The sequence below is a fragment of the Silurus meridionalis genome, chromosome 14 (genome assembly GCF_014805685.1).
Source record: "Silurus meridionalis isolate SWU-2019-XX chromosome 14, ASM1480568v1, whole genome shotgun sequence".
NCBI classification, from domain to species: Eukaryota; Metazoa; Chordata; class Actinopteri; order Siluriformes; family Siluridae; genus Silurus; species Silurus meridionalis.
The window spans coordinates 11,854,195-11,865,712 of NC_060897.1; the positions used below are offsets into that span (position 1 = coordinate 11,854,195).

General features: G+C 36.7%; 1 protein-coding gene across 1 annotated transcript in view; it reads right to left on the reverse strand.

The window, feature by feature from the left end:
* tmem104 (transmembrane protein 104) overlaps window positions 1-8,489 on the reverse strand; it is a 46,901-nt gene extending 38,412 nt beyond the window's left edge. Inside the window, exons 1-6 of the mRNA XM_046866396.1 lie at window positions 8,318-8,489; window positions 7,643-7,727; window positions 5,043-5,164; window positions 4,720-4,801; window positions 3,388-3,484; window positions 3,195-3,275 (exon numbers count right to left, since the gene is read on the reverse strand). Coding sequence (XP_046722352.1) covers window positions 3,195-3,275; window positions 3,388-3,484; window positions 4,720-4,801; window positions 5,043-5,164; window positions 7,643-7,687 — 427 coding nt within the window. The 5' untranslated portion in view covers window positions 7,688-7,727; window positions 8,318-8,489. The remainder of the gene's footprint in view (window positions 1-3,194; window positions 3,276-3,387; window positions 3,485-4,719; window positions 4,802-5,042; window positions 5,165-7,642; window positions 7,728-8,317) is intronic.
* Window positions 8,490-11,518: the final 3,029 nt, after the last annotated feature.

The window sequence follows — 11,518 nt, forward strand, 5'->3', positions numbered from 1 at the left end:
TTGAAGAGCGCATCATGAAACTCCAGTCTGCATTGAAATCTTTGCCTGGCAGACACTTTTTTTTTCGGTTTCTCTTCCAGTTTCTCTCTCTTATCTGTCCATCTTTCTTTCTCTCTAGCTCGTCACTCTTTGTTTATCTGTCCGTCTGTATCGCTTAGAGTGTCATATTGGCAACAAGAGTAGAATATAAAAGCAGAAGCTGAAGGAATGATACAAGCTGGGGTTTTCATAGTCACATAAATAATGTAGAATTACTATGTGTGAATCATTTCAAATAAATAACGTGTATGAAATTCATCATTAGGACCCGTTTGGTATAATTGGTTTATCATACACCTGACTTGGATCCTAAAAAATCCCTGATTTTGTGAAAAGTGTGCTAAATTTTAAGTGTGCTAATTGATGCTGTTTTGAAACCATAGGGTAGTAACACCACATTCATTTTTTTTTTTTCATTTTGTAAGTATATTATTTATATATATATATATATATATATGTACAGTGAGGAAAATAAGTATTTGAACACCCTGCTATTTTGCAAGTTCTCCCACTTAGAAATCATGGAGGGGTCTGAAATTGTCATCGTAGGTGCATGTCCAGAAATCACAATGTATGATTTTTAACTATTTATTTGTATGATACAGCTGCAAATAAGTATTTGAACACCTGAGAAAGTCAATGTTAATATTTGGTACAGTAGACTTTGTTTGCAATTACAGAGGTCAAACGTTTCCTGTAGTTTTTCACCAGGTTTACACACACTGCAGGAGGGATTTTGACCCACTCCTCCACAGATCTTCTCTAGATCAGTCAGGTTTCTGGCCTGTTGCTGAGAAACACGGAGTTTGAGCTCCCTCCAAAGATTCTCTATTGGGTTTAGGTCTGAGACTGGCTAGGCCACGCCAGAACCTTGATATGCTTCTTACAGAGTCACTCCTTGGTTATCCTGGCTGTGTGCTTGGTCATTGTCATGTTGGAAGACCCAGCCTCGACCCATCTTCAATGCTCTAACTGAGGGAAGGAGGTTGTTCCCCAAAATCTCGCAATACATGGCCCCGGTCATCCTCTCCTTAATACAGTGCAGTCGCCTGTCCCATGTGCAGAAAAACACCCCAAAGCATGATGCTACCACCCCATGCTTCACAGTAGGGATGGTGTTCTTGGATGGTACTCATCATTCTTCTTCCTCCAAACACGTTTAGTGGAATTATGACCCAAAAGTTCTATTCTGGTCTCATCTGACCACATGACTTTCTCCCATGACTCCTCTGGATCATCCAAATGGTCATTGGCAAACTTAAGACGTGCCTGGACATGTGCTGGTTTAAGCAGGGGAACCTTCCGTGCCATGCATGATTTCAAACCATGACGTCTTAGTGTATTACCAACAGTAACCTTGGAAACGGTGGTCCCAGCTCTTTTCAGGTCATTGAACAGCTCCTGCCGTGTAGTTCTGGGCTGATTTCTCACCTTCATTAGGATCATTGAGACCCCACGAGGTGAGATCTTGCATGGAGCCCCAGTCCGAGAGAGATTGACAGTCATGTTTAGCTTCTTCCATTTTCTAAAGATTGCTCCAACAGTGGACCTTTTTTCACCAAGCTGCTTGGCAATTTCCCCGTAGCCCTTTCCAGCCTTGTGGCGGTGTACAATTTTGTCCCTAGTGTCTTTGGACAGCTCTTTGGTCTTGGCCATGTTAGTAGTTTCTTACTGATTGTATGGGGTGGACAGGTGTCTTTATGCAGCTAACGACCTCAAACAGGTGCATCTAATTTAGGATAATAAATGTAGTGGAGGTGGACATTTTAAAGGCAGACTAACAGGTCTTTGAGGGTCAGAATTCTAGCTGATAGACAGGTGTTAAAATACTTATCATATATTGTGAATTCTGGATTATTTTTTTTAGATTTAGATTTTTTAGATTATCTCTCACAGTGGACATGCACCTATGATGACAATTTTAGACCCCTCCATGATTTCTAAGTGGGAGAACTTGCAAAATAGCAGGGTGTTCAAATACTTATTTTCCTCACTGTGTGTGTGTGTGTATATATATATATATATATATATATATATATATATATATATATATATATATATATATATATATATATATATATATATATATATATATTTCATTCTTGTGCACTCTTTGTACACTTGCACAGGGATTCAGGGATTATCAGATTTGCTGCTCTACCCAGCAGCTACACTGTGGTAATTCTACACAGAAAGAGATGCCTATTCACTAATATTATTGGTGCAGTAAATTTTTTTTTTAAAACCTGTGTATCTTTGGCTGCATTACAACAACAAAAAAAACTGGTGCATTTATAACAATGTCAAAATGATTTACTATTGAAAGACACACACATTATATATATATATATATATATATATATATATATATATATATATATATATATATATATATATAAAATTATAAAAACATTTAAAGTAAGACAGCATCTATATACTGTTAAACCGCTTTGACTGAAAAGGCTGAAGTGAAACAAATGAAAAATATATTTATAGACCTGGTAGGTTCAAACTGGCCACTGATGGGCTCCTGAGTAAGGCCCTTAATCATCTGCTCAGCCCAATTCTATATATTAAAGCATGTGCCAAAAACAACAATGTAATGCATTACAAACAGTAAAGAAAAAACATTGGGAAGCAGAGCGATGAATTTTATTCCGAAAAAATGGTTTGGCTATAAAATGCACATTCGGAACCACAAACTGTTCCAGATCTAAATCATCCTTACTTGCAGCCAAGAACAAAAGTAGTGACAAGGGGGGGGAGTTTTATGTTGATTCTTGCCAGCATATCATCTTAAAATCGTAAAAGCGGGGGTTCATTTATTTATTTACTCTCCCTACAGTGACGGTCAAAAATAAACAAGGTGAAAAAGTTTGGCTTTAATTTCAGATGTTTCTTGAAGAGCTAAGCCAATTTACCCATAAAATATCCCAGTCTTCTCTGTGACCATAACCCAGGACTTTTTTGAAAACAGAATTAACATACATTACGCATGTTTAATGTGTTCATATAGTTATGAATGCCAAAAAGAGGCAGAGGCTTTTATATTTTAAAAGACAATAAAGTGATCATTCCCCAAGATCCTCTGTACCTATAAGAAATATAAAAATCTGTTAAAGGTAGTAAAGTGGGAAAACATAAAACATTCTTACCTTTGTTAAAAAACATGGAGGCCATCTGTCCCATCTCAACTCTCTCCACAATATCAAAGTGATCCACACACCCTGTACGTTCTTGACATTGAAACAAAAAATAAACACAACAAACATCAATGCCAAAATGCCTACACACAGAGAACAAAAAACAAAAACAAAAAAAAGGGTTATAAATAAGCCGAATACTCACGAACAGACAGAATGGGTCGAGTCTCCACTGGATCTAACTGCCTGTTGCAGATGACCTCATCATCTGAGTAGTCAGAAGTAGAGTCACTGCTATTTATCTGGTGAAAAAAGAAACAAAACTAAATTCTGTAATATGACGTTCCTCTTCAGAAATGTTCCAAAAAAGAGCCTTTTACAAATCTAGATGCCTCATCATCTATACAAAAAGTCCACTTTAGAGCCCTTTTTCTAAAATCGTCTTAATCCCAACTAATAAATCGTGATAACATGCAAAGACAGACAAAAATATCTGTGATAATTTTGTGTCTTTTGCAAAGTTAAAGCAGAATATAAGCCATTAAATAGAGCCAGTGTGCTGCCATTACCTCAAACAAACATTACTGGCATAAATATACAGCGTTTCACAAAAGTGTGTACACCCCTGACATTTCATCAACCATTGTATTATATCTTCTCAAGGGAGAATACTATAGAAATGAAACCTGTATATATTTAGAGTAGTCAATGTGCAGCTTGTATAGCAGTACAGATTTACTGTCCTTTAAAAAATAACAACATACAGCCGTTATTTCAAAATAGCTGGCAACAAAAGTGAGTACACCCTAAGTGATAACAGCCGTACATCATGTAACTGTGCAAAGCCTGTATTGTCTTATTTATCATGTTCATGTTTTTTCTGCTTGACAGGACCATACAAATTTGTTGACTCTAGAAACGGTTATACCAAAATGGTTGCAGAAAATAGGAGGTGTGTACTCACTTTTGTGAGATACTGTATAAATTACTGTATTACATTAAAGTACTGGACAATCTGACACTACACTTGGGGGGAAGCAGAATTATGTCCATACAATCTGGGTAAGTAGCTCAATGCTGTAAGTGGGATTCCTCACGGTCCTTTTACACCAAATTCCTTGTAGGTAAATCTACAATGTTTGGACATTCCCTACACTGAACTACACTCCTCAACCTTAATTCCTGTAGTATGTGCTCAAGCAGAAAACATACTTTAAATAAACAAAATGGTATAAATTGAGCAATGAAGCTTTACTGATAGACGCAGAGATAAGTTGTACAGGGTTTAACAGAATATTAAGAGCAAAAGAAACCACAATATTCTCATAATACACAGTATATTATTGTATATTGAATGAGCATTTTCTGATAGATCAAAAAAAAGAGATCTGCAGAGAACCTAAAAGAGCTGAGAACACTGTGCATAATTAAATGTTTATAAAGTTTATGACTGTAAAAACACACCCAGGATGCACTTTCTGTATAAATGTGCATCACACACACACACACACACACACACACACACACACACACACACCTCTTCCTGCTCTCTCCTCTTCCAGCGTAGCTGGGCGTTTGCTGCAGCCATGGCCTCGATCACAAATGTAGTGCTCATGTAACTTAGAGAAGAAAAGTGCAAATACTATGAGACTCGAACTCCCAGAGGCAAACATAGACATAATTACAATAACTACCTAACATACAGTTTAACATAAGATTACTGTTAATGTTCACAACTGAAAGTGCTCAGAATATATGATCCACACACAGACTACTCTTTATAAAACTTTCACAAAGCAAAAGATTAAATTTATCCCATTTAAGCGCTTACAGATGATTATATACATTTACACCACCTACCTCATGAAAGCCAAAAAGCAGAGGAGCGTCAGGCTTACAACCCAACCAGCAGCGGCGAAGGCTTTGGGCATCGTCAGAGCACCAGTGCCCACGATTATGTTGAACATGTACACCAAGCCAACCTGTGCGCACACACACACATTTTATTAGCACTTACAAATGTGACCATGTTTCAGCAAATCCTGCATAAAATTAGGTGCATTCCAAAAACACTGAATTTTTTTTTTAATGGAAAGTATAAAACAGAAATCAACAAATTAATATTCACTTAATACTCTTCATAAATGCAACACATTAGCCAAGGCTTAACTGTGCTGTGATAGTGAATGAACGGTACATAATTTACACTGAATGCTATTAACATTCTCCCTACAGTGAGCCTTGTCTCGTGTGCACCATATGTTTCAGTTCTCCATTTTTAGTTTCAATATAGGAAGTGTTTCATTACAAAATGATAATTATTCAACAAGCATTCCTCAAACAATAGTACAAAAGCAAAAGTTCTCTGTGCTGTGCTCTTTATAATTATTTAAGCCCAGGCAAGTGCAGGGAAACTCAGAATTAGATTTGCATTAATCTAATCTATTTATTTGTACAGTAAAACCCCGTTGTACGAGCAACCTATAGTACGAGCAAACGGAGATACAAGCAAACTCGCTCGCAAAATTTGACCCTGTTTCACAAGCAAATTTCAAAGGCACGAGCAAACCCGCTTTGCCGGTTCCCCGTTTTCGGCGGAGAGTCGCATCAGTCGCTTAGTTGATGACGTATCACTCGGTCGCTCTCATTGTTCAGTGCAGCAAAAACTTAACTTTTTTTAGTTTTATTTCACTAGAAATCTTGAAAAATGTCTCCCAAGAAAATCAGTATTGGTGCTGTGAAAACGAAAGTAAACAGAATTACCATGGAAACCGAGGAGGTTATGAGCGTGGTGTGCGTCTTACACTCGCAATCAACCACTACCACATAAGTAAGTGTTATATTATGTTTACATGATGGTAATTTGCAGTGTATTTGTTTGTTAAAATAGGCTACAAATACTTTTTAAATGCAGAAATAAGGGATCAAATGAGATCTTGGAACGGATTAAATCGCTTTTACATTCATTTCTATGGGGAAAATCAGTTCGAACGTACGAGCAAATGGACCTACGAGCAATTTTCAAGAACGAATTCTGCTCATGCAACGGGGTTTTACTGTATATACACAGAAAAACCGTTTTGTCAAAATGCTACAGCCATCAGAAAAAAATAACTAAATACCACAAGATCAAAAATATTGATCTACTGGAGATAATAATTCCAACCCCTATAGCACCGAGACATCCTTAAGATCCCACTGACGTCAGTGCTTTTCAACATCAATGCCGACACATTTTTTGACGACGTGTGCGGCTTTTCAAACTTGTCGTTTGTGCAAGAAAACATGCGTCTGCTTTGTACCTTTGCGCTTCCTCTTTCCTAATAGAGGAATAAGTAACTTAGTAATAAGTGGTTTAAATCACATGTGCTGCATAAGACTTTTGCTCTGACTGACACAAATTCAGAATGTTATGTTGTTTATTAAGAAAGCTGTTTATCAAGCAGGTTGCTTCTCAATAGGTCTGGGTGTCCTGTAATTAGCTCTGATGTGAGGAACATCATTGTACTATTGTATGTGTATATGATTTTTTTAATATTCCAGTGGTTACAAATAAAAAGCAACAGAACATAGAAATGATAATTGCTATGACATCATTTTCAGTGAACAACACTGCAGATTTATTTTTCATAGGGTGTCATTTATTGTTTGTGGATAGATTTTTGTATATGCCGAGAAAAAGCTAAATATTTCACAAATGCACCTACATGAAAAAATCCTACGACACTGATATAAAGCACACAGTAATAACAAATTAAGGAAAGACGATTTCTGGGTATGTCAGTGATTATCGTATTTCAGCAGAAAAAGAACAAAAATAAAACAAAATGAAAATGTACACTAGAGCCTGGGAAAGCTTCCTAATTTACAGGTGCTCTGATGCGATTTAGTTTTTTGATCTTTTGTTTAGCCATATCCATGCTTTTTCTCCATCCTCGGCTCAGAAATGTACAGACTCGATCACCAACTGTTCTTCGATCAATTTAGCAATTATATGATCATTTACGCAGACGCATCACACACTGAGAAAAAACCTCCTGCTGCTACTTGCAATATTCCATCTCAAAGTTTCGTAAACAAAATAAAGGCCAGCACTCCATCTATTTTCTACTCCAAAGCCTCTTAGATCACGTACACACAAAGCTCTAAATAAAGTGTGATCAAGTGCAATCAAGCCATTCGAGATGATGGCAAGATTTGATGGCTTCAGTTCTCCGAAACAAAAACAAAAAAAGTTTTTAAGATGAACAGCAGTCAAGATCTATTATGCATATTATAAGAGGGATTTTACAGACAGTGTTGATTACTGTTAGATGTGATACAGAAAATGGTATTTCTTTTCCAACAGCACACAATATTGAATATGTATTGTTTTAAATGAGGACTACGGAAAATAAACACTGACAAACAAAGAAACTAAACATATTTTAAATAACATAAAGGTCAATGGGAACACTTACAAAACCTGAGTATGGCTCCCCTGTCTCTGTAATGCCTCCAGCCATGTCGTCCAACTGTTCAAATACAACAGTTTACAGCGGATATCTGCAGGAAAAATCACTATTAGTTCAATAGGTTGTTAGTTAGTTAATAAAGTTAGACAGGTAGTTATTTAGTTGAAGTTAATATATAAAACTCCAACACTGTGTCCACACTGATAAGCCACATCAGCAACCCGTTACAGAGAACACACTGTTCAAAACTAAACAGCAAACCTTACATTATACAGCAAAGAAACAGACTATGTAACATGCATTACATTTGCATATATAAGCATTTATACGTAGATGTATTTGTACATATATTCAGTATAAAAACCTTCATTTAAAGCTACGCGCTCATCCGGTGATTCGGACAACGCGGCTACGTCGACAACCGGCTAGTCACGAGTTAGCATGCTAGCTGCCAAAACACAAACTAACGCTTATGATATAATATACAGAGTGGCCTTTTTAGAGTGTGGGTTTTATAGTCGCCAAACAAACATTAGAATTAACTAACAATATCACCAACACGTGTCATAAAAATAAACAATGTCTATAGAGCGCGCTTATATTTCTGTTCTTCTACAGAGGCTGTGAAACGGTGTATATCCGCATACTGACGTAATATAAAAGTTCAAACCGAATACACACCGTAGCATCGAATGCGAAGGGGAGAAAAGCGTTGGTGAAATGGTGTTAAATTATTCGCTGAATGTTAACAGTCAGCCATCCGTCAGAGAGTTCGCGTGAACTCGGCATGATGCCGATACCTGGAGGTAAATATGCGACATCTTCTGTAACCTGCCAAGGGAGGCGTGGCCTGAGCACAGGGATGTCACGTGCTCGTCGCGTGCTCGTCACATGGTACCATTAAGGAGTGGACTCGGGGCTGTTTAGGGATGGGCGATACGATAATATTCTTTTCGATCCGATAGCAAGCAATTTCAAGACAATTATGGTCGATATCGATACCGAAACCTCTAAGAAATATTTGTATGTGATCGATTTGATGGTGTATTTTGATACCCATCATGATTCATTTCAAATAAACTGCAATAGACATGACTTTTTATAATAGAAATAATATATAAACAATTTCATTATGAATATCTAACCAGATACAAGATTCACCAAAACAGAAAGAGTTATAGGCTAATAAAAAAGTGTCAAAAGACAAATGTCACATGAAGCTTCATCAGTGTTACTAGAGTGAAATAACTCCAGATTATACTTCTTTTTCTTTCAGTCAGGATCGCAGCCATGCACTCGAATCCCTGTTTAAACCTGCGCTGAGTGTGCTTTGACTGAATGAGCAAACGCTGTCATGATAAGCGGTGGTACAATGAAAGAAAATATAGTGTTGATGATATTTAAATACTGTATGGCGTATTACTATTATTAAAATATTCCAAACTCACTTGTTAGAAAAAAACAGATAGGATCGATCCTTTTGATACTATGCCAATTTCGAAAATATAGATACTACTACTGCTACTGGTGGTGTTGTTCGTATTGTTTTGTGCTGAGATGCTTTGCGAGTCACCACGGCTGTAGTGATTATGAAAGTTACTACATCCTTCCTGACAGGCTTATATCAAACAGAGTGGGAACTGGGTGGGGAAGATGTTTGCCTTCTGATCACAGTCTTCTGTGCTGACCTAAACACTATCAAAATCACTGACTTTCATTTTAATATTTTTCCTTTTCATAAATATGTATTATATCAATCCCAATAGTCTATTCGCATCATTTCATAGGGTTTGTCTTGCTCTTGCTCTCACTTGGCCCACCAGTGGTGTAAACTGTAGAGACTGCATAAGGTTTGATGTGAACATCACCTGAAGTTCTTTTAACTTTTTATGTTAAAATTGGATAAGCAGAAGATTGTACAGTTGTAAGAATTTTGGTAATAAGCTGAGTGAGTAATAATATAGTGTCCCAACAAAAGATAAGCAAGTCCATTTAAAATACTCATTATTTCAACACTGTGCAAATTACGGCTGCATGTCAATAAATTAGAATATCATTAAAAAGTTTATGTTAGTGAAATTCCAATATATACATTCATCGCACAGACTGATATATTTCAAGTGTTTATTTTTTTTTATTTTGATGATTTTGGCTCACATTTAACAAAAACCCACCAATTTAAAATAGGTATTCAAAAAATTGAATACTTCATAAGACCAATAAAATAAACATTTGTAGTGAATTGTTGGCCTTCTGGAAAGTATGTTTATTTACTGTATATGGACTCAGTACTTGGTAGGGGCTCCTTGTGCTTTAATTACTGCCTCAATTCAGCGTGGCAGGGAGGTGATCAGTCTGTGGCACTGCTAAGGTGGTATGGAAGCCCACGTGTCTTTGACAGTGGCCTTTAGCTCATTTTCCTCTTGACAATACCACAGCTTCTCTATGGTGTTCAGGTCTGGTGAGTTTGCTGGCCAGTCAAGCACACTAACACCATAGTCAATTAACCAACTTTTGGTGCTTTTGGCAGTGTGGGCAGGTGCCAAATCTTGCTGGAACTTGAAATCAGCATCTCCATTAAGCTGGTCAGCAGAGGGAAGCATGTAGTGCTCTAAAACTTCGTGGTAGATGGCTGTGCTGACCTTGGACTTGATAAAACACAGTGGATCAAAACCACCAGATGACATGACTCCACAAACCACCACTGACTGTGCAAACTTTGCACTGGACTTCAAGCAATTTGGATTCTGTGCCTCTCCTCTCTTCTTCCAGACTATGGGACCTTGATTTCCAAATGAATGAAAAGAAATGTTCTTTCATCTGAAAAGTGGATTTTGGCCCACTGATCAACAGTCCAATCCTTTTTGTCCTTTGCCCAGGTAAGACACCTCTGACGTTGTCTCTGCTTCAGGAGTGGCTTGACACAAGGAATGCGTCAGTTGTAGCCCATGAGACCATTTAAAGCTTCACTAAACCTTCGGATTTAATGAGATGATTTAAGTGTGACACTACCAGTCTCCAATATTGAACTTTTTCCACAATATTCTAATTTTCCAAATTTTGGGTTTTCATTAGCTGTAAGCCATAATCATAAAAATGATTAAAATACACCAGTCTGTGTGCGATGAATCAATATACGACTTTCACTTTAATAAGATGCACCTGTATATTATTCATTACACAGTACAATGCCTCAGACTTTTAGCATAATTAGTTTTATTTGTAGTAAATGCTAATTTTGTGCTTTATGTAAATCAGCAAACTGACAACCACTGACATCCCAGGACTGGACTTTGAAACTGCTGCAATACGCAAATGAGTGTGAAAATAACCGAAAAGATGTTAGGCATTTGTAGGACTTTAATTCAGACTTCTTTAAGTTTCAAGAAAAAAAAAAGAAAAGACCACATGCACTTTCAACTGCATTACGTTCTCAAAGTGAAACAGTTCATACATCCTAAATTAATTCCTAAATCAAAACAACAGTCTAACTGTAACATGCACATGTTAAACATTTGTTCCATTAACTGAAATGAGACGTTACACTTGTTTCCCCCACTGGTAGAAAAAAATTTATTTCCCCGATTCACAGAATTAAAACAGAAGGGTGATGAGATAAACGAGTTTGCACCACAGCAGTGGTAGAGGAAAAACACTACATCATTCAGCAGAATTTTTTTTTTTCTAAGTACACAGTACAGGTTCAAATGTATTCCGCTCTTTCCATATCAATTGCTGGTTGAAAATGGTTGATTTAAAAAAAAAAAAAAAAAAGGAAAAAAAAAGAAAAGAAAAAAAAATTGCAATAATGCTTGTCAGAACTGGTTGATAAACAACAAACAAACTTCTTTAAACAAAAAGAAAAATAAAAAAAACTTTTAA